General features: G+C 42.2%; 1 protein-coding gene across 1 annotated transcript in view; it reads right to left on the bottom strand.

The window, feature by feature from the left end:
* The window catches only part of Ptprt (protein tyrosine phosphatase receptor type T), a 1,134,114-nt gene that overhangs the window by 374,157 nt on the left and 739,461 nt on the right, over positions 1–20,496 (bottom strand). Inside the window, exon 9 of the mRNA XM_051143721.1 lies at positions 1,170–1,279. Within this exon, the coding sequence (XP_050999678.1) occupies positions 1,170–1,279 (110 nt within the window). The remainder of the gene's footprint in view (positions 1–1,169; positions 1,280–20,496) is intronic.

Below are 20,496 nucleotides of genomic sequence, written 5' to 3' on the forward strand. Positions count from 1 at the left end.
TTCTAAAATGGAGATGCTAGATATCTTTTGAGACCAGGTGTCCAGTGAGATGAGATGTTTTCTATTGAACACAGTGATAAGATGCTTTGCAGATATCGGAGGACCACCCACGTCTCTAGAAAGCTTATGGGTTCTTCAGACTAATCCTGATCCTTCCTTCAGTGTAAAGTACTTTATAACACTCTCAGCTTTTTCTCCCAATCCAACTCTCTGTAGGTGTGTGTTTCTGCATGGATCCTCAGCGATATACACTCCACTGTGGACCTGGGTTCACATTTCAGCATGAGAATCCCTGTGCCTTCTCTTGCTTCAGATGTGTTTGGCACCATCATTTTACAGATGAAGGATTGGGTCAGAAGAGATGGGAAGCCTACCAAGAGGGATTTGAGAATATGGACAAGTTTTTAGGACACAAGGTCACAGCCTTTTTAATTTCAGTGCCCATGGCTCTTATCTGTGTCACACTGTTTTTCTGCTGTGTCCGGTATTAGAAGCTCATGGTATGTCAGAACACAGAAACGAAAGGGAAGTCAACCTTCCCCATGGGCTGGCTCCTGCCTTAGATATCAGCCTTTGTGGAGCTAGTTTTGCCTTTTTGTTCTGCAATGGCCTTCTGTATAGCTTAATTTACCATCTTCAAGAGTTTGCTTGGTCAGTGTGTTCCTCTTGACTGCAGTCTATTCCACGTCTGATGATAAAGCTTTGCTGATGGGTGAGGAAGTTTATGAACTAGCAGTTGGCTAATGATGTAATATGCTTTGGGCAGAGAGCAAGTTAAAACTCAGGAATCTTTTAACTTTAAAACAGAGACTGACTATAAAATTCTCTCCAAAACCCAAGGTCTGGTAATATATAGGGTGATTTTCACCATATTCGTTGTAGTTTTCCACATGGACTTTAACTTCTGCCTTCCAGGTGTGGGTGGGTCTTCTCTTACCCATCAGAACAACCTGATGCCATGAACTATTGACACATTTTCAGAAGAGATCACTCCTAACCATGATCATGTCAATGCATGGTATCTGCACATGCATTCATCTTTGGGAAGGCCAAAAGAGCCCAGCTCTGTGCCCACCTTGTATCTCACTCACCTTTATGCCCTCGAAGGAACAGGTGTTCACTCACTGAATGGAGCTGAGCCAAATGAAGCAGCCCAGGAGGCCCCTTACCTCATAGAGTGTGATGACCCCATTGGTCTCATTGGGAGGTTTCCACTGGATGTAGATTTTCTCCTCGAAGGGTCCTCCTTGGATGGACTCAAGGGGAACAGCTCCTGGAACTGTAGAAGGGAAATGTTGTGAGCCTGATGTTACTTTCAACATCATTTCTCCAGCTCCACTGACCAAGACAGGGTCTAGCAAAGTTTCTATAAAGGACTAGGTATTAAATATTTTAGGACTGATGGCTGATACTATCTCTGGTCCAACTTCTTGACTCTGCTATCGTAGCACAAAAATGGAAGTGGAGAATCTGTAAACGAATGAAAGTGGATGGATTTTGATAAAATTTTGATTCCCCAAACAGACAATAGAATACATTTGACTTGCAGAATGACAGCTTTTCATTCACCTATTTGGAAAACACACTGGTGAAATGAACCTAATCAGACTCCGAGGACAAAGTAGGCTCCAGCATGCTTAGGATTGTGATTTGATGCGCGCAAAATGGGTTTGCTATCATTTTAATAATGCAGTCCCCTAGCCTGACAACTTTTCTCCAACTTCAAAAAATGCTTCAGTGGTTTCTTAGTTTCTGGATCCACCAGGAACCATGTGCCCAATTAGAAGAACCTCATCTTGCTCCAAGAAGTCAGCTAACTCGTAATGCCGCCGAGTCTCTTAATGCCCTGGAGTCGGATAGATATTTAATATCCACTTGGTTGGATGAAGAGGTCGGTGCATGACTTATGCCGGTATCTGACCCCAATGAACACATTTTTCCTGGGACTTCTTCTGTAATAGGCGAGCCTTTCCATCAGCGCCTTCCATCAGCCTCACACAACAGTCAGGAAGATGCTGAGCCAGAAGCCCTGTGATTCCCTAACCTCCACTTATTAGCCCGTAGAGAGTGAAGTATTCGTGTGTATCACTGCCAGATCTATTTGTACTTCAGCATTGTGAAAGCTGGTACTCTTACCCAGGGCTTACTCTTTGATCGGAGTTTTACATACATGATTTCACGTAGGCTACAAAATTGCTCTGCCTAATATGTATTATCCCCTTCATGCTGATAAAGGAAATGGAGCTGTGAGAATCAACTGACTTGGCCAAGGTCACACCGCTCTTAAGTTGCGAAGAGGAAATAGAACACCTGTCTCAGAGCATCAAAGCATATACTCTTAATCACCACGCTACGCCTCTCTGATGGAACCTCAACCATATGCTGCAATCAGTTCCCCATTGTCAAGTTAAAATGTGCTTAGTTTTTCTCATTATGGACATGATGCATATGATTTGTTGATATTAAGAATATACAAAAAAGATCTTCAGGTTTGCACCAGGTCCTCTGAATACATATTATATTTTCATTTAGTATTGCTGTGGGGCTCCACAGTGTGTGAATACGTGGGTTTCTTATTCTTGAGCCTTAACTCTGCTGGCTTGCAGTGTCCAACTTCGGCATCATTTATTTTATTTTATTATATTTTATTTTGCTATGATTTGCTCTTATCTCTTAGAAACGTATTCTGTGAGAGGCAGAAAGTGAATGAATATGGATGGGAAGAGAGGTGGGGAGGAGTAGAGAGACAGGGAAACAATAATCAGGGTATACTGTATGAGAACAGAATCTATTTTAAATAAAAGGGGAACGGAAAGAAAAAGAAAAAAAAACCCCTGAAAAACAAAACTAAACCCAAACAATTTTAAAGGAGAATGAACAAAGTCACTCACATTCAAATCCAAAGGTAGTTTCCCAGGATTCAATAAAAATATAGGTACATACATAATTTTATTAAAAATAAATTTTGAATTTATATTTTTTCTAAATTAATTCATACACTGTATGTTGTAGTTTTACCTTCTTTAATAACTATGTAAATCACAGACATTAAAAATTTCTAAAATTCCTAGGTACTTTGAGTTCATACGTTTTAATGCCTCCTGAAGGCATGTGACTACATTATGTTAGAGTAACTGTCCTTCTTATTGAATGCTAAAGCTGGTTGGACATTTTCAAGATTGTGGGTAAACACTGGGCTAAACGTGCTTTTTCCAGTTACCATGCAAAGAACAGGTTTCCTTGTGAGATGTTCGTATTTCCTTGTTGCTGAACCTCCTTCCTCTGTTTCCCTGTCCGTGCCTGTGGCCCCGGTTCCACTTCCATGTCATGTGTCTTTTGTTTCCTGTCCTTAGTCCCTTAGTTACAACCTGTATTTCCCTCTCCTGGGCCCCTTTAAAGTAGCAAGACTCCTACCAAAACTGACTCCCACAAAAATCCACACATATAAATCAGAACCTTAGAGCTGTATATGAGCGACAGCATGTGAAGGACTCTAGCCAGCAGGAGCACAGCAAATGTGGTGCTGCTCTTCTCCCGCATTCCCTCTGCCTTGCTAAAACCCATCAGGTGACATTCCTTAAGCTAGACCCCAAGGTCCATTGCCTTATTTGGCCACTTTCTCCTCCTGTGGTTGACTACCAAGGTCCAGCAATCAAAAGCCCCATTTGGCTCACCTATCTCATCCTAACAGAGGGTTTCACCCTTTACCTTTGTAAACTGCATTTGTCTAGGGGCCACATCTGTCTCCTCTCTATCCAGAGGCAACCCTTTGTCTCTCTGGGACAAATATCCCTTCTCACTCTCCCTTGTTCCCTCCTCCTCTATCTCTTTTTTGTTTGTTTGTTTTAATTTTAAATTATGTTTCTTTTTTTTTAACATATACATTTATATTATTACACATAGGTCTTTGCCTCTTATTTTTGCCCTCTATCCTTCTGAGGGAGACAAATCTGCTTTATACGAGAACTTGTTCTTGGGGGTTCTGAGCCCACACCATTAGCAAACAACATGCAATATTTGAAACTGAGCCTGGGTCGCCTCACTTAATGTAATAGTTTCCCATCTATTCATGTTCTTGGTGGGAGCATCCTTGTAAAGAATCTTCATGAAACTTTGCTTATGCTGTCAAGACAAATATGTGGCAATTAATTTACTAGGCCCAAGTATATCAACTACTTTATTTTTAGGAATTTTGACACATACTACCAGATTGCCTCCCAGAAAGTTTGTGTAAGTCTGGGCTCCCAACAGAAGACTAAGCTTAAGCCCAATTTCTGCCCACACTGCCTATTTAAAAGATTAAGTATGTGGGTCATTTTTAGAATACTGGAAAGCACAGATATTTTTTTCACTTTAATTAGTCATTTCTGTTGGTTCTTTTGAGAATATGCTCCCTGCACCCTGTGCTCATCTTCGTGTATGGTTCTTTACTTTTGCTCTTCTTTGTCTTACGGAATTGTCACTACTATCCTCTGGTAAAAACACTAAAGACACACTTACTTTTGCATAGTTTACAAACAGGTTTCCCCCCCTCCGCCCAGATTTTCACTTGTGCTTTAAAATTGTTTACGTTTGTAGAAGCTTTTAAAATGAATCAAAATTCTCATTGCTTCTTCCTACTTACCTCTCCCTCTCTGCAAATGTATCTTAATTAATGTGCTCAGGGGACTGTTGTCTACATGAGGGACAGACAAATAACAAAGAGAAATGTGGTCAAGCCCTCTTCAATCTTGAGATCCAGGGAGCAGACACGTGTCAAGTAACTCTACTCACAGATAATTTCACTCAAGTTATTATCGGGACTCTCAGGTAAGTGGATGTGGCACCTAGAAGAGCCATAAACAGAGGTGATCTAGGCCCACAAGCCAGGACATTGAGTGGCAAGTAGGTTAGAGTTGATGGATAAGTAGAAGTATCTAGGATAAAGGTGGGGGGTAGTGGGAGTGTGGTGGATAGCTTTCTGAGGTCAAGGGTGGAAGGAGAAACATCAGTTAGGATGACTGTAGTCATTTTGGAGACAGAGGATGCTAGCTTGCAGCAGGGCAAGGAGTGTAGAAGAGAAATGAACTGTAGGAGATTTCTGTCATGCTACGCCAGCATGAATTGATGGTGATGGATGAGGGCAAAGATGATAGGATGTGTCAGGGAGGGCCCCAGCCCTGCTAAATAGAACCCGGGAAGCAGGCTGTTGTTCATACAGGGAAGGGTCTTAAAGGATGAATAGTTTGGGAGAGGAATCTGGTGAGCTCAGATTTTCGTAGACTTGAGGAATATGTGGAACATGCAGCCAGAATGAGTGACTAGCCTTCGGAGAGAAAAGACTGAGACCGATGTTTGGATATGGGAATCGTGTCCTGGAAATAGGTCCAGCAGCGAGAATATAGAGGGTGAGGGGAGCTTTCAGACTCAGCTAGGAGAAGCTTGTCCCAACAATGAGGAAGAAAACACATGGGGACACTAGGACCCAGTGTTGGAAGAAGAATCTAGGAAACCAGGAAGTTGAGTTGTCACAGCAGCAAGTATAGAAGGAGACTGGGTTGGGAGTGAACTGGTTAGCACTGATGGATATGGCTGAATGGGCAACTCAGCAGTTGAAGCTGCTACCGAACCTTGTGTCCCAGTCCTGGAGGCCAGTGTAAGAATACTTTGTGGAGACTGGTCGTGTAGCACTTCTGGAGAGGGCTGAAAAGGAGTAGAAGATGGAGTGGCATGAACAAAGACCATAAGTTATACAGGGCAAGAAAACGTAAAAGACAACCAAGGTGAGAAGCAAGGCAAAGCAGAGTCCATTTCCAAAGACGGGGTTGAGTTATTGCATGGCTAGCCTAGGCCACACACTGGAAGGGGGGGGGGAAGAAAGGGGATGACTTGGGTGTACAGAAGCAGGAATGGATGGGAAGAAGTCCCCCATCCCACTTCGGGAGATGAGAAGAGGGCAAACAGATAGAGCTGTTTAGGCAGGGAGCTTCGGTATCCTAATGGCTTGTTTTTTCTTGAGAGGTAGAAGATAATCTATCCTCCAGCGGTGCAAGAAACTGGGGAGAGTTAAGATAGTTTAATCATTGTGGAGTAGACAGTGAAATGGAGAGAGAAATGGGGTATCTACGGATTCACCAGAAAGTCCGTCTGAACGCGGGGAAGGTCTGTCTAGTGGAAGAGGCTCTCCCTGGTGGGTAGCAGAGGGCTCCTCGGTGGGAAAGCCTGTGGGATGGAGATGGACGAGGGATTGTCTGATGAATGTTATGATGGTGGGATTCAAGGTAGTGGCACTAGGCTTCCCAGGTAGGGGCACATTATCTTTCTTATCACAGATCAAACAAACAAAAAACACCAGAGAGTATTATGACTTCTTTATGGTACCACCATTTTTCTTTTTATACCTAATACTGTCATCCATCTGGAATTTATTTTCAACATTACACATAGAAGAAATTTACTCATAATTCTTTACAATGTTCCTGGGAAACTTACTTGGCCAGTGAAAACTTTCACTATGATTTAAAATGCCATCTTTCCATCGTGGCTAATTTTGTCCCCTGGCATATGTTCTTACCCTTCACTGAGTCAGAGCTCCTACCATGACAGTATCTCCCTATAGTTTGGGTTGCCATGTTTTAATACTTAGCACAAGGGCTTCTCTTTCAGGATGATTCCTTTTCGATGTTCCTGAGGTATGGTTACCCACTCCGTCTCCAAGAAGAACACATACTTGTGATCCCAGTGCTCAGGAGGTGCAGGTGAGAGGATAAGATGTTCAAAGTCATCCTTGTCTACGTAACATGCTTGAGAGTAACCATGGTTACATGACACCTTCCGTCAAAAAAAAAAAGTAGTCAGAAGAAGTTAGTAATACTTTTATAAAATTTCAAAGCTATTCCAACATAATTGATTCTTGCAGTTTCATTTTTCTCTTCTTTTGAGGGCAAAGGGCATCTCTATAGCCAAGGGTCCCCTCTATTCAGTAGTACTACTTAAATCTTCCTTCATTACTACTTCTGTTTGTGTTCCTGGATTAAAACTATGAAATTTCTGCTGTTTTCCACTAATTGCATTTTCATAACTTTATTATTTTTTTCCTCTTGTTTGCTTTATATTAAAAAACTTCTCTTTTTCTTTGCATGCTATTAAAAAGATATATTTTGGCTGTGTTTACAGAATGATTATAAAAATAATCACATGCTGACTGGGTAAGAAGCAAGATGTTACTCTGCCTCTCTTCACTGGCTCCTTCTTTTCCCATTACCACCAACACCTACCAGCAACACCCACCACAGAATTTTATGCCCATCACTCTAAATTCTAGCGTCATCGATACACACACATGCACCAGGACAATGGGTTATTTGCTTTTCCTTTCTTCCCTTTATACCCAGAGACCAGGTGTTTCTAGACTTCCATTCATCATTTTAGGACACCTGGAGGCCCATCAGCTGTGTTTTATTCCTCTTCAGTTCACAAATTTGTCTTTTTTCTAGCTTCGCCTTCTCATTCTACTTCAGACTGAACATGGGGTTATTTCCAGATGGTTCACTCTTGGGCATGGCTCCCATGAATATGTTTTTTTTTTTAATCTGTTTGAATGGATACCAGACTTCACTAAGGTAGACTCAAGCCTTCTGGCTGTGGTTGAGAATCTTCTAATAAATTGAGAGAGAGACTTTAGCTCATCTTCAAGGTCTTCCCCATCTACATCCTCTGGGCATTTATCTTCAGTCATTTGGGGTGCAGCTCGCTTGTCCTGGCTGGCTTTGAGGGGCTTCCATCTCCAGGGCTGCCTTTTCATTTGGGGCTAGGCAGACCCACTGCAGGTGTTCTCCGCTCTTCTCCTGGACAGCATAAAGCTGGCAGATGACGCCTGCTTCTTGACATGGTGCCTCAGAGGAGCCCTCTGTCATTGCAGCACTGCCCAGTGCTTGGACAGTTTCTTTTTCAGCTCCATCCAGGAATGATTGATTGTTCCTCCCAGAGCACCCATAGTTGCCAAGGTGGATTTAGGGATAAACCAAAGATCTTATCAGTCTACAGATGTCCTGAGCAATACCAAGTTGTTTCCCAAAGTGGTGCCAGCATTTTGGACTCTCTTGTATAGTGTTCCATAAGTTCCCACATTTTTATATCTTTAAAAAGTTCTTGGCAATATCATCTTCTTTTCTTAATTTTTTTTCAAAATGATTTATTTATTTTTATTTTAACGAGTGTTGGTATTTTTGTTTGCATTGTGTGGCATGTATGTCTCTGTGAAGGTGCTGGATCCTCTGGAACTGGAGTTACAGACAGTCGTGAGCTGCAATATGGGTGCTGGGAATTGAACCCTGGTCCTGTGGAAGAGCAGCCAGTGCTCCCAACCACTGAGCCATATCTCCAGGCCTAGCATTATCAGCTTTGAAAGTCTAGGCCACCTGGTAAGTGCAAAGTGACACTGCACACATTCTAGTCTGTTCTTACCTGTTTTCTGAGCGAGCTGAACATCTGTTAATATTGGTCGGCTATGTTGCCTCTTTGTGTTGATTTACTGGTATTTTTATTTCATAAAACAAGTGTTATATTAAAACAGCCTCTCTGAGGGCTGGGCTGCAGCTCAGGGGCAGAATATTTGCTTGCCACAATCGGAGCCCTGGGTTCTATGCGTAGCACAGAAAGCAAACAAACAAGTAAAAGCAAAACCCAGGAAATATCTGTTTGTGCCTTTGGATGTGCATCAGTTATTAATTTTAACATAGTTGAATTTATCAGAGGCCTTTAGTTTTTGTATGAGACCAAGAGAGAAAGGCAAACGGAAGCAGACACTGTTGCTGCCCCACCCCCATCCTATTCAACAGCGAACATTCTTAAACACCTGCTGTCTCTTTACCTAAGGCCATAATAACCACGGTCACCACACAGGGGGAAGTAAGAAATAATAGTTATTAGTTAAGTGAGGGTTTTATTTATTTATTTATTTTTTGAGACAGGGTTTCTCTGCGTAGTCCTGGCTGTCCTGGAATCCCTTTGTAGACCAGGCTGGCCTCGAACTCACAGAGATCCTCCTGCCTCTGCCTCCCGAGTGCTGGGATTAAAGGCGTGCGCCACTGCACCTGGCTGCAAGTGAAGTGTTTAAAACACCTGTCGGTCATGAAAGAAAGGAAGTTAGTGACTGAACATCTATGTTTCCTCCAAGCTGGTTTGGTAATTCCACATTCTAGGGTTCTAATCCATGTCTTAAACATTGAAATCCTGGGGGTGCGCATGTGGCAGGGACAGAGGTAGCAGGGACAGGGGTGGCAGCGATGACAGTGAAGATGATGAAGATGAATTCCAACCCATGGTAGACTGATGCTATAACAAAATTACTTTAAGTACGAATCACTGGGAAAAAATAAAATTAAAAACCCAAAGTGACACTTTAAAAAAAAAACAACAAAAAGTAAACATTTCTCTTTTTAAAAAACACTTGTGTCCTGTGTTTGCACTCATCTGTCATGTAGAAAGAATTAATGATTCAGTCCTGTGTTTGGGCCACACTTTGAAAGGCACTGTTCTAGAATCCAGTGTGTGATGGAGCTGCTAGTTAATAGATGTTGCCCTGACTGCTTCCCGCCCCTGTCTCTCCCTTGCCATGTAGAGTGTGACCTCCTAAATATTCTTCCACTGAAACCCTCATTACAGATGTGGCTCCCGAGACACTCTCCAACACTGCAATATTGAAGAGCTACTTTCTCTGTTCCAAGTCCATTTTTCAATGCTTATGAAAAGTTTGGAAGCTATGCTTTTGACAAAATGACCTTTAGTAAATGCACACTTGCAGTCTAGTCCTACTTACCAAAGTAAATTTCTTGGCTTAGTGCCATGCTACTTTTAACTTCTTCCATATTTCCACACACAGGTATGGGCCCTGAGTTCTGTTTTGTTTAGTTATTCTTTTAGACCAACCCTGTATGAACGTCATGTTTTCTTAGTGAATAATGATTTGTCTCAATATATGGAAAACCAGGGGATGGAGGACGGCTCTGTGGTTAAGAGTACTGGTTGCTTTTCCAGAAGAGCTAGATTCAAATCCCAGTACCTGAATAGTGGCTCACAATCATTTGTAACTCTAGTCTCAGGAGAAAAAAAAAAAACATCTGTCCTCCATAGGTACTGCATAAACACGGTACATAGACATACATGTAGGCAGAACAACTACACATGTCATATATGTGTATTATATTATATTATATATAATATGTATAGGCGTTATACATACAAACACATATAACATGTATAGGTCACACACAAAATCCATGTAATATTAATTTAACCTTCAGGACTGTCGTCTTTTCTTAGTATAAATACATTTTTGAATCAACATATACTTTTTTAAAAAAATGTTTGGGTTTTTCATTGTAATTGCTTGTAGATAATTTGCCTTTATATTATTCTACCTTTATACTATTACTTTTCCTATCAGAAGGATAATGAGGATAATGTACCACTTTGGGGGGGCCTCCTTTAATGTCCTCTGTATATGTTTTTATTGCAAATGTAAATAGTATCTTTAAAAATTATCGTATACTTGTTAGGTGGATAGAAACGGAATATGTCCATGCATATCTTGGGAAATGCATCAATTTTAATTCTAATATTTGTATTCAGGCTTCCTTGGGGGTATATATGTAAATAATCATAGCATCTGTAGCTAATAACAGTCTTATTCTTTCCAATCTTTTAGCTCATTTTATTTTTGTCTTTTAGGGTCACAAGTCCAGTATTTAATGGGAATAATGATAGACATATGTGTTTTTCCAATTTTAAAGATAATGATGCTATTCTTTTATCCTTGCACGTAGTGTTTGTAGGTCACTTGTAGTTGTCATTTAGCAGGTTAAAAGGTCCATTTTATTCATCATATTCAAGAAAATTTTGTTTTGAAATCATGCTGGGCTTCAACTGAACCCATTGTAGTAATGATACGCTCCCTCCCCTCTCTTGGTCTGTTAATGCAGTGAATTAGATAAATGGATTTAGCAACGTTTAGCCAATGTTGGTTCCTTGAAATATTTTCTCTATTTATATAATGTTATTGGGTTGTGCAGTTATATTTTGATTGGGATAGCTGCACCTAATTTCCTTCTTTCTCATTGCAAAGTTGTCTGGCTGGAAGCCTGGACTTTAGGCCACGTCATGTTGAGGCAGGAGGCTTACGGTGTCGTCCCTCTCTAAAGATATGTGAGTAACGTGGGGGTACAGCGTCCTTGGGTGATGATCTGATCACAGGTGTGAAGCCAAGTCAGGCTTACTTGCTAACCTTTTTCTTCACTGAAAAGGTTTAAGCCATTGATTCTGTTCCTGAATATAGTGTATAAGCATATAAGACTATTTCTCCTTACTAGTTTTAAAATATATTTTCAAGAAAAATTTCCATGTCACATAATTTTCAAATGTTAGAATAAAATTATATTTAGTATCTTAAAAACATTTTACTCATGTGTGTGTGTGTGTGTGTGTGTGTGTGTGTGTGTGTGTATAAAATTTACTCTGTATACAAGTGGGTAAAACAAATAAACATCTCATTAATTTAGTTCTAGTGAACTTCATTCCACGACCTTGTTTTTATTTATAGATTTTATTCCTTAACCACACATCTAGCAAACAGAGTTGAACTCTTTTAATAGATCAGTATGGGAGAAATCATGTCTTTACAATGTTAATTCCTGGGGACACACTCCATGGCAGCACTTACTTAGTTTTCCTTAAGACTAGATATTAACATGTGCTTTATTAAAACAACAAAAGGGGCTTCCCCCTCTAATCCTGGAGACCCTTGGTTTGCAATGTAAGCTGCTTTCCTCCTTAATTAAAACGGAGACACTTTTTTTTTTTCTGTCTGTCTTTAGGAAACCTGCTAAGAGTTAAGATAAGAAATGAGGAGAGCACAGGTGTCTGGCTCTGTGGCTCATTCTGCTAGTGAGTGGGTCCCCCTTTTAAGGTTCCCCAAGTCAGAGGGGAGGGGAAGAAAGACAAGACTCACTCCTGCACTATTTGGCCAGACAAGGATTCTGCTTGTCTTGTGAGGAGCATTTAGAGAAATAAGTAGATAGGAGGAGAGTTCTCTACAGAGAGGCTCTCTAGATGTTTGGGGGGCGGGGGCAGCCTGTAGTGTCCAGAACACCCAGCTTCCTCTGATTGAAGTGTCTCCTTCCAATGACAACTTCCTGTTGAAGTCCTTTCCATTTCTCAATGGTCAGTCTCAATGCTCAGCTGGATTAGTATAGAAGAAAGAGAACTGTTTTCTTAGTTTCTAACTTGTTAATTTCAGCCCTGAGTTTGATTATTTCCAGGCGTCTACTCCTCTTGGGTGTTTCTGCTTCTTTTTTTTCTAGGGCTTCCAGTTGTGTTGTTAAGATGCTTATGTGCGATGTTTCCAATTTCTTTTTAAAGGCACTTAGTGCTATGAATTTTCCTCTTAGCACTGCTTTCAATGTATCCCACAAATTTGGGTATGTTGTTTCTTCATTTTCATTGAATTTCAGAAACTCCTTGATTTCTTTCTTTATTTCTTCCCTGACCCAGGTGTCATTTAGCAGAGAGTTGTTTAGTTTCCACGTACGTGTAGGCTTTTTGTTATTTCTGTTGTTGTTGAATTGCAGCCTAAGAGCATGGTGATCTGATAGGATACAAGGTATTATTTCAATCCTCTTGTATCTATTGAGGCTTGCTTTGTGACCTACGATGTGATCAATTTTGGAGAAGGTTCCATGGGGTGCAGAGAAGAAGGTGTATTCTTTCTTGTTTGGGTGAAAGGTTCTATAGATATCTGTTAGATCCATTTGACCCACGGCATTGGTTAATGATGTTATTTCTCGGCTTAGTTTCTGTTTCAAGGACTTATCCTTCAGTGAGAGTGGGGTGTTGAAGTCTCCCACTATTATTGTGTGGGGATCGATGTCCCCAGATCTAGCCAATGGTCAGAATATTCTCCACAGTTGAGCGGAGAGTGTGATACGACTTTCTCACATACTCTGGTGCCTCACATTTGACCATGTCCCCTGGAGGGGGAGACCTTGTGGCACTCAGAGGAAGGACAGCAAGTAGCCAAGAAGAGACTTGATACCCTATGAGAATATATAGGGGGAGGTAATCCCCCTCAGGAACAGTCATAGGGGAGGGTAATAATGGGAAAATGGGGGGGGGGGAGGAGGAATGGGAGGATACAAGGGATGGGATAAACATTGAGATGTAACAAGAATAAATTAATAAAAAAAAAAAAAAAAGAAAGAGAAAAGGCCCAGAGCACAGGTATCTATTGCCTACCCTTTGATGGCAGAAACAGTGTAAGCAACTGCTTTAGTCCCCTGGTGCCTTGATTGCTCTGCTATGATGCTGAAGCTGCAAAGGCATAAAACTCTTCCCCCTCAAGCTGTTGTCGTGGGGGTATTGATCACAGCAACAGGAATAGTGAACAGATACTTTCCTTATATACACTTTGGACATCAGCTTGTAGCTAGAACGCTCATCCTCTGCACTGTGGCCTCGCATCTGGAGCTGTTCATGGCACTGAGCTCTGGGTAGCCCATACCTACCTTTAGTCCTAGTGTTCAGGGTTGGCTTTCCATGGAGTAGTGCATTATAATACTTCTTCAGTATAGTTATGTCAAACCCTCTTCCTATATATTTCTTTGAAAGTGCATCTTAAGAAAGGCGGCCAGATCACCATTTTAAATAAAAATTCATATTTTCATCATGTGAACCTCTAAGGTACTACCAGGAAATGGCTCAGGTCTTGGGTTGACCCTACATGGCCAGGGTTTGGGTTCTGTTTCTACGTTAACATCTTTAGGTGGAACTTCCCTTGCTTTAAGCAGGGTATGAAACCAGCATCTTCTTCATAGTTTGTGATGGGAATTTAACATTTCACCCTCACAATGTGTTTAACAAGGTGCTTGGCACAAAGCAGGTGCTCTGTGTAGTTGTCCGTCCCCACTGCATTCCCACAAGACCTGCTTTTACAGAGGTTGGATAGCATACGTTGAATTCTGCAGATCCAATTACAGTTGTTGCTATTTCCAATGGTGTCTTTACCTCAATCTCCTTTTCTGGATTGATATTATATTGCTAACTGCAGAAGCCATATCTTCTTTCTCATAGCTTTACTGAGGATGCTAAGCAGCTCTTACAACGGTCTTCTGATTTCTTCGGTAAATAAATGTAAAATTTATTTTGTCTCCTAGGACTCAGGAGTCATTGATTTGATAACATATTTATGTGTGCATATTATCTAGTTGGAGCTGTTCTAAGTACTTGCATTGTAATGGTAAACAAATGAAAGAGGAAAATCCAGTCTCTGTGGAGTGGGTTCTATTTGGTAGAAGACAGATAATAAAAGCAAAACGTAAACGCGGTGTTTCAGTTGATAAACGCTAAGAGGATACAGGAAGCAGAGAAGATAGACAAAGTGTCATGTAAGAGGCTTCTGCATTTAAGTGGAACTGGCTGGGAAGAGCTCTCTAAACTCTAAACAGGACGGAAGATCTGAGGAGAGTCAAAGAGGCAGCCCTGTTTGTTCGGTAAAAGACCATTCTAGTCAGAGGGGTTGACAAGCGCAAAGGCCCTGAGGCAGGGACAAGCTTGGTATACTTGAAATCAACAACTGGACTCATGAAATGACCTTCACACGAACTCTGGTGCCCCATATTTGACTACATCCCCTTGATGAGGAGGCCTGGTGGCACTCAGAGGAAGAACAGCAGGCTACCAAGAAGAGACTTGACACCCTATGAGCATATACAGGGGGAGGAGGCCCCCCTCAGTCACAGTCATAGGGGAGGGGAGTAAGGGAAAAATGGATGGGAGCAAGGAATGGGAGGATACAAGGGATGGGATAACAATTGCAATGTAATATGACTAAATTAATAATATATATTAAAAAGAAGAAGTGAGGCAGAAGTAGGAGATGGGGTCGAAACAAACAAAGCCAAGCAGGACTCCTAGTCACTTTGGGACATTATATCCCATTGGGCGTTTAAGCTCAATAACATGAAAGAGATCACAGGGGTTAGAGCAGAAGGCGGCTATCAGTTTCCCCCGGGTTTACTAACATCATTCTGGATGCATTGTTGAGAACAACACACAGAGGCTAGGGCTGAAGCTGAAGACTAAGTAACAGCTCACATAGTCCGCACTGTCGGTCACAGTGGCTGCATCCCGAGAGCCGGCGGTTGATGTGAGGGAGCAACAGGGTAGGTTGTCCAATAGCACTCTGCTGCTGTACTGAAGATGCAGCTAAGAGATTATGCCGATGGGTCAACTGTAGAGACTGAGCAAAACCTTTGCTTGGCTCAAAGCCAGGAGCGCCAATTACAGACAACAATCCAGAGACATAGTCTGACAAAAGTGAGGAGTCACGGATTTTGGCGTGAGCCACTAATAAAACATGGGTGCTACTAATTAAGACAGAGAAGACAGTGGGGAGAAGGATGCTGGTTGTTGGTTGAGCAATGACCACCTCCTTCTGTTTGGGATGTTTTATTCCAAAGGACCAAAGCAATCGAAAGGAAGAGGTTGAGCTAGCAGGTAAATAAATCACTCTAGAGGGCTGGGGAGAATTCTGGCCTCAAGACATCAATTAGAAAAAGTATTAGCTTGTGTGTGGATTTTAAAAGCCAAGGGATCAGAAATAATTACGTAAATAAGTGGATCTACAGTCAGCAATCTGAGGCCCATGATATAAATCCAACTGGCTACTTGCCTTTGTAAATAAAATTTTATTGGAAAATCGTCATGCCCAATCATGTATATATTGTTGCTGGATACTTATCTGCTGCAACAGCAGAATGAAATAGCTGCCAAAGAGATCTACATGGTCTACAAAGCCCATTTCCTAGGTCTGGCCAGCCTTTTGTATGGAAATGACTGTGAAGAGTCTCAAAAATATAAGTCAATAAAGCTGAGACGTCTAAAAAGAAATCCACAGGACAAGAAGAATTCTTGAGGGAGAGAGATGTCTAGAAACGTAGGATAACCTGGGAACTGAGTGGAAAAGGGAGATTTAAAGAGGATGTAATAGCCTGCCGTGCCCAGTGATGACAGCTGGCAAACTAAAATCCGACTCTTGGAATAATGACCTTTGAGTTTATTAAGGTCACAGGAGTGACAACTGAGTGATCTCAATTGTCAGTTTAGTGAGATCTAGAATCACATAGAAGGTGGGCCTCAGGATGTGCCTAAAGACCACCTTTAGGTTAGGTTAATTGAGGCAGGAAGATCTGCCCACCATTGGTGACACTGTTTCTTTGGTCAAGACCCTGGCCTGTATGAAAATGAGTCAATGAGCAGAGCAGAAGCATCTATCGTGCTCTGCTTCTTGGTTGTAGATGTAAAGTAAGCAGGTGCCTCAAGCTCCTGTTGCTGTGACTTCTGGGCCATGAGGGAGTGTCACCTACAGGTGTGAACCAAAATGGACTGCTTGCTGCTTGAGTTGCTTTTGTCACAGTATTTTATCACAATAACTGGAAAAGTAAGTCAATGGGTGATTTCAAGAGAGCTATAGTGGAGAAATGGTATGGATTTGAGCTGCTTTAGTTGTGCGAGTTCATGAAATTCAGAGGGGGAAATAGATATATAGGAAAGAGTGGGCACAACAGGAGCTGGAAGAGAAGGTAAGACTGGAAAATCTTGCTTTTGCTTTTCTAAAGATGACGGGAATGAAGCTGCTGTGTAGAGTGTAATGATCAGTTATAGAGGGAAATCTTGCCGAAGGGTAGACAGAAGACTATCACCAGAGTAATGGCTTCCATTAGGCAAAGGGAGGTAGGATTTGGCACATTAAGTAGAAAAATTGGTCTTCACTTAGAAAACAAATATTTTATCCCTACAAACAGGATGGAAGATTGACTATATGCGTTATGTGGGTCAAGAAGTATAAAATGTCTTCAGTTTCCTCAGTATTATAGACAACAAGGTTATGAACTAAGTGTCAGGGAAGCATGGAGGTGTAGAGGTGGGAAGATGGGGTAATCATTCTGTAAGAAGAATGGATTAACCAAGGCAACAGCACTATTTCTGGACAGTTTTCAGGGCACACTCTAAGGGTATTCCTGGCTTCAGTTGGGACAACTGGAATGGTGGTTATGTAGTCAGCTACAAAAGAAGGGCCCTGGATAGGCAGAGAATTCCACGGGACAGTGTTGCCTGTACAATGAAATTTGAACGACGCTGAGAGGCTGAAAAAGGATGCAAGACAGGAATGGAACGGTTGGCCAATAACATAAGAGGGAAGGCAGAGAGGAGAAAGGGCCATTCCAGTGGGGTTGAAGCTTTGTAATAAGCACAGATCTGGAAGGAGTGAAACAGAGAAGGCTGTGGTCACGCTGAAAAGTTTGCAATCTAGATTAAATGAAGGCTAGAGGCTGTTTCAAAGTTATCCCTAGCCACTGTGAGGAGAAATCACACATAACTCCTTGGCTTGGCTTTTTCCAGTCAAGAGTTACAGTCTCTGTGTGATGCCAGCTCCACTTATCACAGCTGATGGCTTTATGGGGACATCTGTGGAGTATATTGTGCAACATATTTTTCTTCATTCTTAAGCATCTTCTCTAAGTCTGCAATGGAATATGACCACGCTCCTACGTCCTCCTAAGTTCCCGAACACATGCTCCTCACAACTTCTAGTATGCTGTCACAGCTGCTGCCTTCTCTCCTTCCTCGTCCCTCCTCCTTTTGGTCACCATATGAATGCAGAGCCATGGGAAACCTAGCAGTGGCCAGGCCTTCACAGGACAGTGATTGTCCTTCCTACATCAGCTAGCAACTGCCACTAGCACTTTTGTAAGCGTAGGGTCCTGGAGAATTACCACCTCTACCGTTAATGTAGGACCTCAGCTAGCTTGAGCTTGGGCAGATAACCACAACTGCTGTGAGTTCATGAGTGTGCTGGCCATGCCATGTCTAGAAGACAGCATGTCACAGCATTCCTTCCCATCCTCTGGCTCTTATATTCTTTCTTGATGGTCCCTGAGCCTTGATGAGGACCGACAGTGTGAGTTGGGTAATGATGGTGATAAATATGTCCTGTTTAGGAATGGGAACTCAATTTAGAATTCTCTTTGACCAAATATGTATCTCTGCCCTGACTGTTGCCTACTCTGTACAATATGACTTAGGAGCCTGCTGGTACTCTTGGCCCATCTTCCATGTGTGTCTGGGGTTTCGCATGCTGAGAATATGCATAACTTAAACAAGGTGGTCCTAACAAGGTAAGAAAGAGCTGCATACAGCTCATGTCCTACTGCTCCGAGCATGTGCCTCTTTCCCCCATCACCTTGTGGGTTTGTACTTTGGAGGCTGAAAGGTGATTATTTTTACCAGGTGTCACAGCCATGGTCAAGATGTCTCAGCCCTAGGCCAGAGCTCTTCCCTCCCACCCCATTACTGCTTCTGTAGGTCAGGATGTCCTTTACAATGTCATGGGATGACTTTCATCTGATGAAACCAGATTTCTCTCTCTCTCTCCTCACTAAAAAGACTGCTGTGTTCAGAGATTTCTTTTTTGTCCTATCTTCTAATCCTGTGCCTCCCCTCCATTCTTTTTTTTTTTTTTTTAATTCTGTATAATTCTTTAATGAACCCACATTTTTCTTGTCCACAATTTCATTTCTTCTTCTGTCACAGCATGGAACTTTCCATCCACTTGACAGAGTTCTACAACAAAGGTTAATTACTTTATAATTTCATTCTCTTAAAAAAAAAAAAAGCACACTAAAATTGCTAATTTTAACTGTGCTTCTTGTCAGTAGGTTCATGTAAATTCACTGTAATTAAACCAGATGTTTTCTTATGCTTTAAAGTCAGGTGGTAATTTAAGGTGGATTTTCATTTCAATAGGAAAAAGAATAGATTGTTGTCAAGAACAGCTTCTCAGTTCCTTGTCTGTCTCCCTCCCTTTCTGTCCCCATCCTGTCCCATCTTGTCTGCCCTGTGCCTTCTCCTCCTCCTCTCTTTCTTCCTCATCATCTCCATTTGTATGTCTTTAAAATGGGTTCACCATGGAGAACCCAGGAGGCAGTAACGGAAAGCACAGGTGCTGCATTGTACCTGGGGAAGCTCAGAGCCAAGAACTAGGAAACTGGGGGTCTTCGTTTCCTCATCCTGGTGACATTGCCCCTTCTATTTCAGGTGTCTCACTGGCAGCTTGGCTGGTGGGTTGTTTCTTATATAGAGGCTGGGAACTAACTTAAAAATCAAACCACTTAGCTAAGACTGTGTCTGTCAGTCTCACAGAATGTTAGGTCTCAAACTCGGGACAAATGGCTGAGGTCACTATTGAATATATTAAAGTGAAGCTGGCCACCAGGTTCTCCCAAGACAGGGTGCACCTTACCCTAATCTTCTCTAGCCCAGGGGCTGCGCTGCCCTTCCCTATATAATCTAGCCACTTTTGGCTTATGTGGCCTTTTCATCTATACTTACCTTCCTGGCCCCTTGGTCTGACTCCTCCCTCTCATCCCTCCCCTCTGCTCACATATCCCTGCTCAGTCTGGTGGTGTCCACTCTGAGGTCTCCCAGATGTCTCTGCCTCCCTCATAACCTTCTCCTCCACCACACCTAGGAGCAGTCATGCCCTGCCCTTTTTTTATTTCTTTGGGCTTCTTTTTTTCCCCCATTCATAGAGAAAAGTATGAGAAACATTTTAATCTCCTATTTTCTAGTTCTACTGGAGGGAAATTATTTCTTCCAGATAAATCTCCATAGCTCAGGACATCAACTACAACCTATACTTGAGGATGATAGTGGTATGCTACTAAATACTTTGCCACAAGCTCTCTAGGAAGAAAAGAACAACTTGTTTTCTATTTGTCATGGTGGGAATTTTCCAACCATGGTTGATTTCAAGCAGCAAAATTTATTGCAGAACTTGGAGGAAAGAAGCACTAGCAATGGCCAGCTTGAGCCACCCAGGCATGGGGATGACGGTGATTGCAGCTAAAGGACCCATACAAGCCCCCGACTTAGGAAATGGTGTCTTTTCATGAACACTGGTATTATGTATGGGGCGTGGACTCACCAAGCCAATGGTTTATGAGCACGCATTATAGCCCAGCACTCCTCCCCTTCCTAGGAAATATCCTTCAGGGACCAAAGCAAAATGAAGTCTCTATTCTCAGTGAGAGGGGTTGGTGGGGGGGAACCACTCTGGACTTTCATACAAATGGTCAGGGGCAGCCACACAGGTATATGGCTCTGTCATCTGAGCAACACTAGCAATAACACCTGCATCAGGCTGTTTAGCAATAGTCTACAAGAACAAGAGTCTGAGCACAAAAGCCTAAGTCGCTGTGGGCCTATGGAAAGCATAACCGCTTTTCGCCCTACCACTCTCAACATTGCCAGGCCATCTTTACAATCACTACTGTACAATTAGCTGAGGTAAAAATGAGGCTGCCAGGCCCTCCTTAGGCTCTGACTCTGGCCCTGAATTTCGCATGCCTTGTTGTGATTCCTTTGTTGTGCTTTCCGTCCTTGTAGGCCTCAGGTGCCACCTCC

This window comes from Acomys russatus, chromosome 4, assembly GCF_903995435.1.
Source record: "Acomys russatus chromosome 4, mAcoRus1.1, whole genome shotgun sequence".
Lineage (NCBI taxonomy): Eukaryota > Metazoa > Chordata > Mammalia > Rodentia > Muridae > Acomys > Acomys russatus.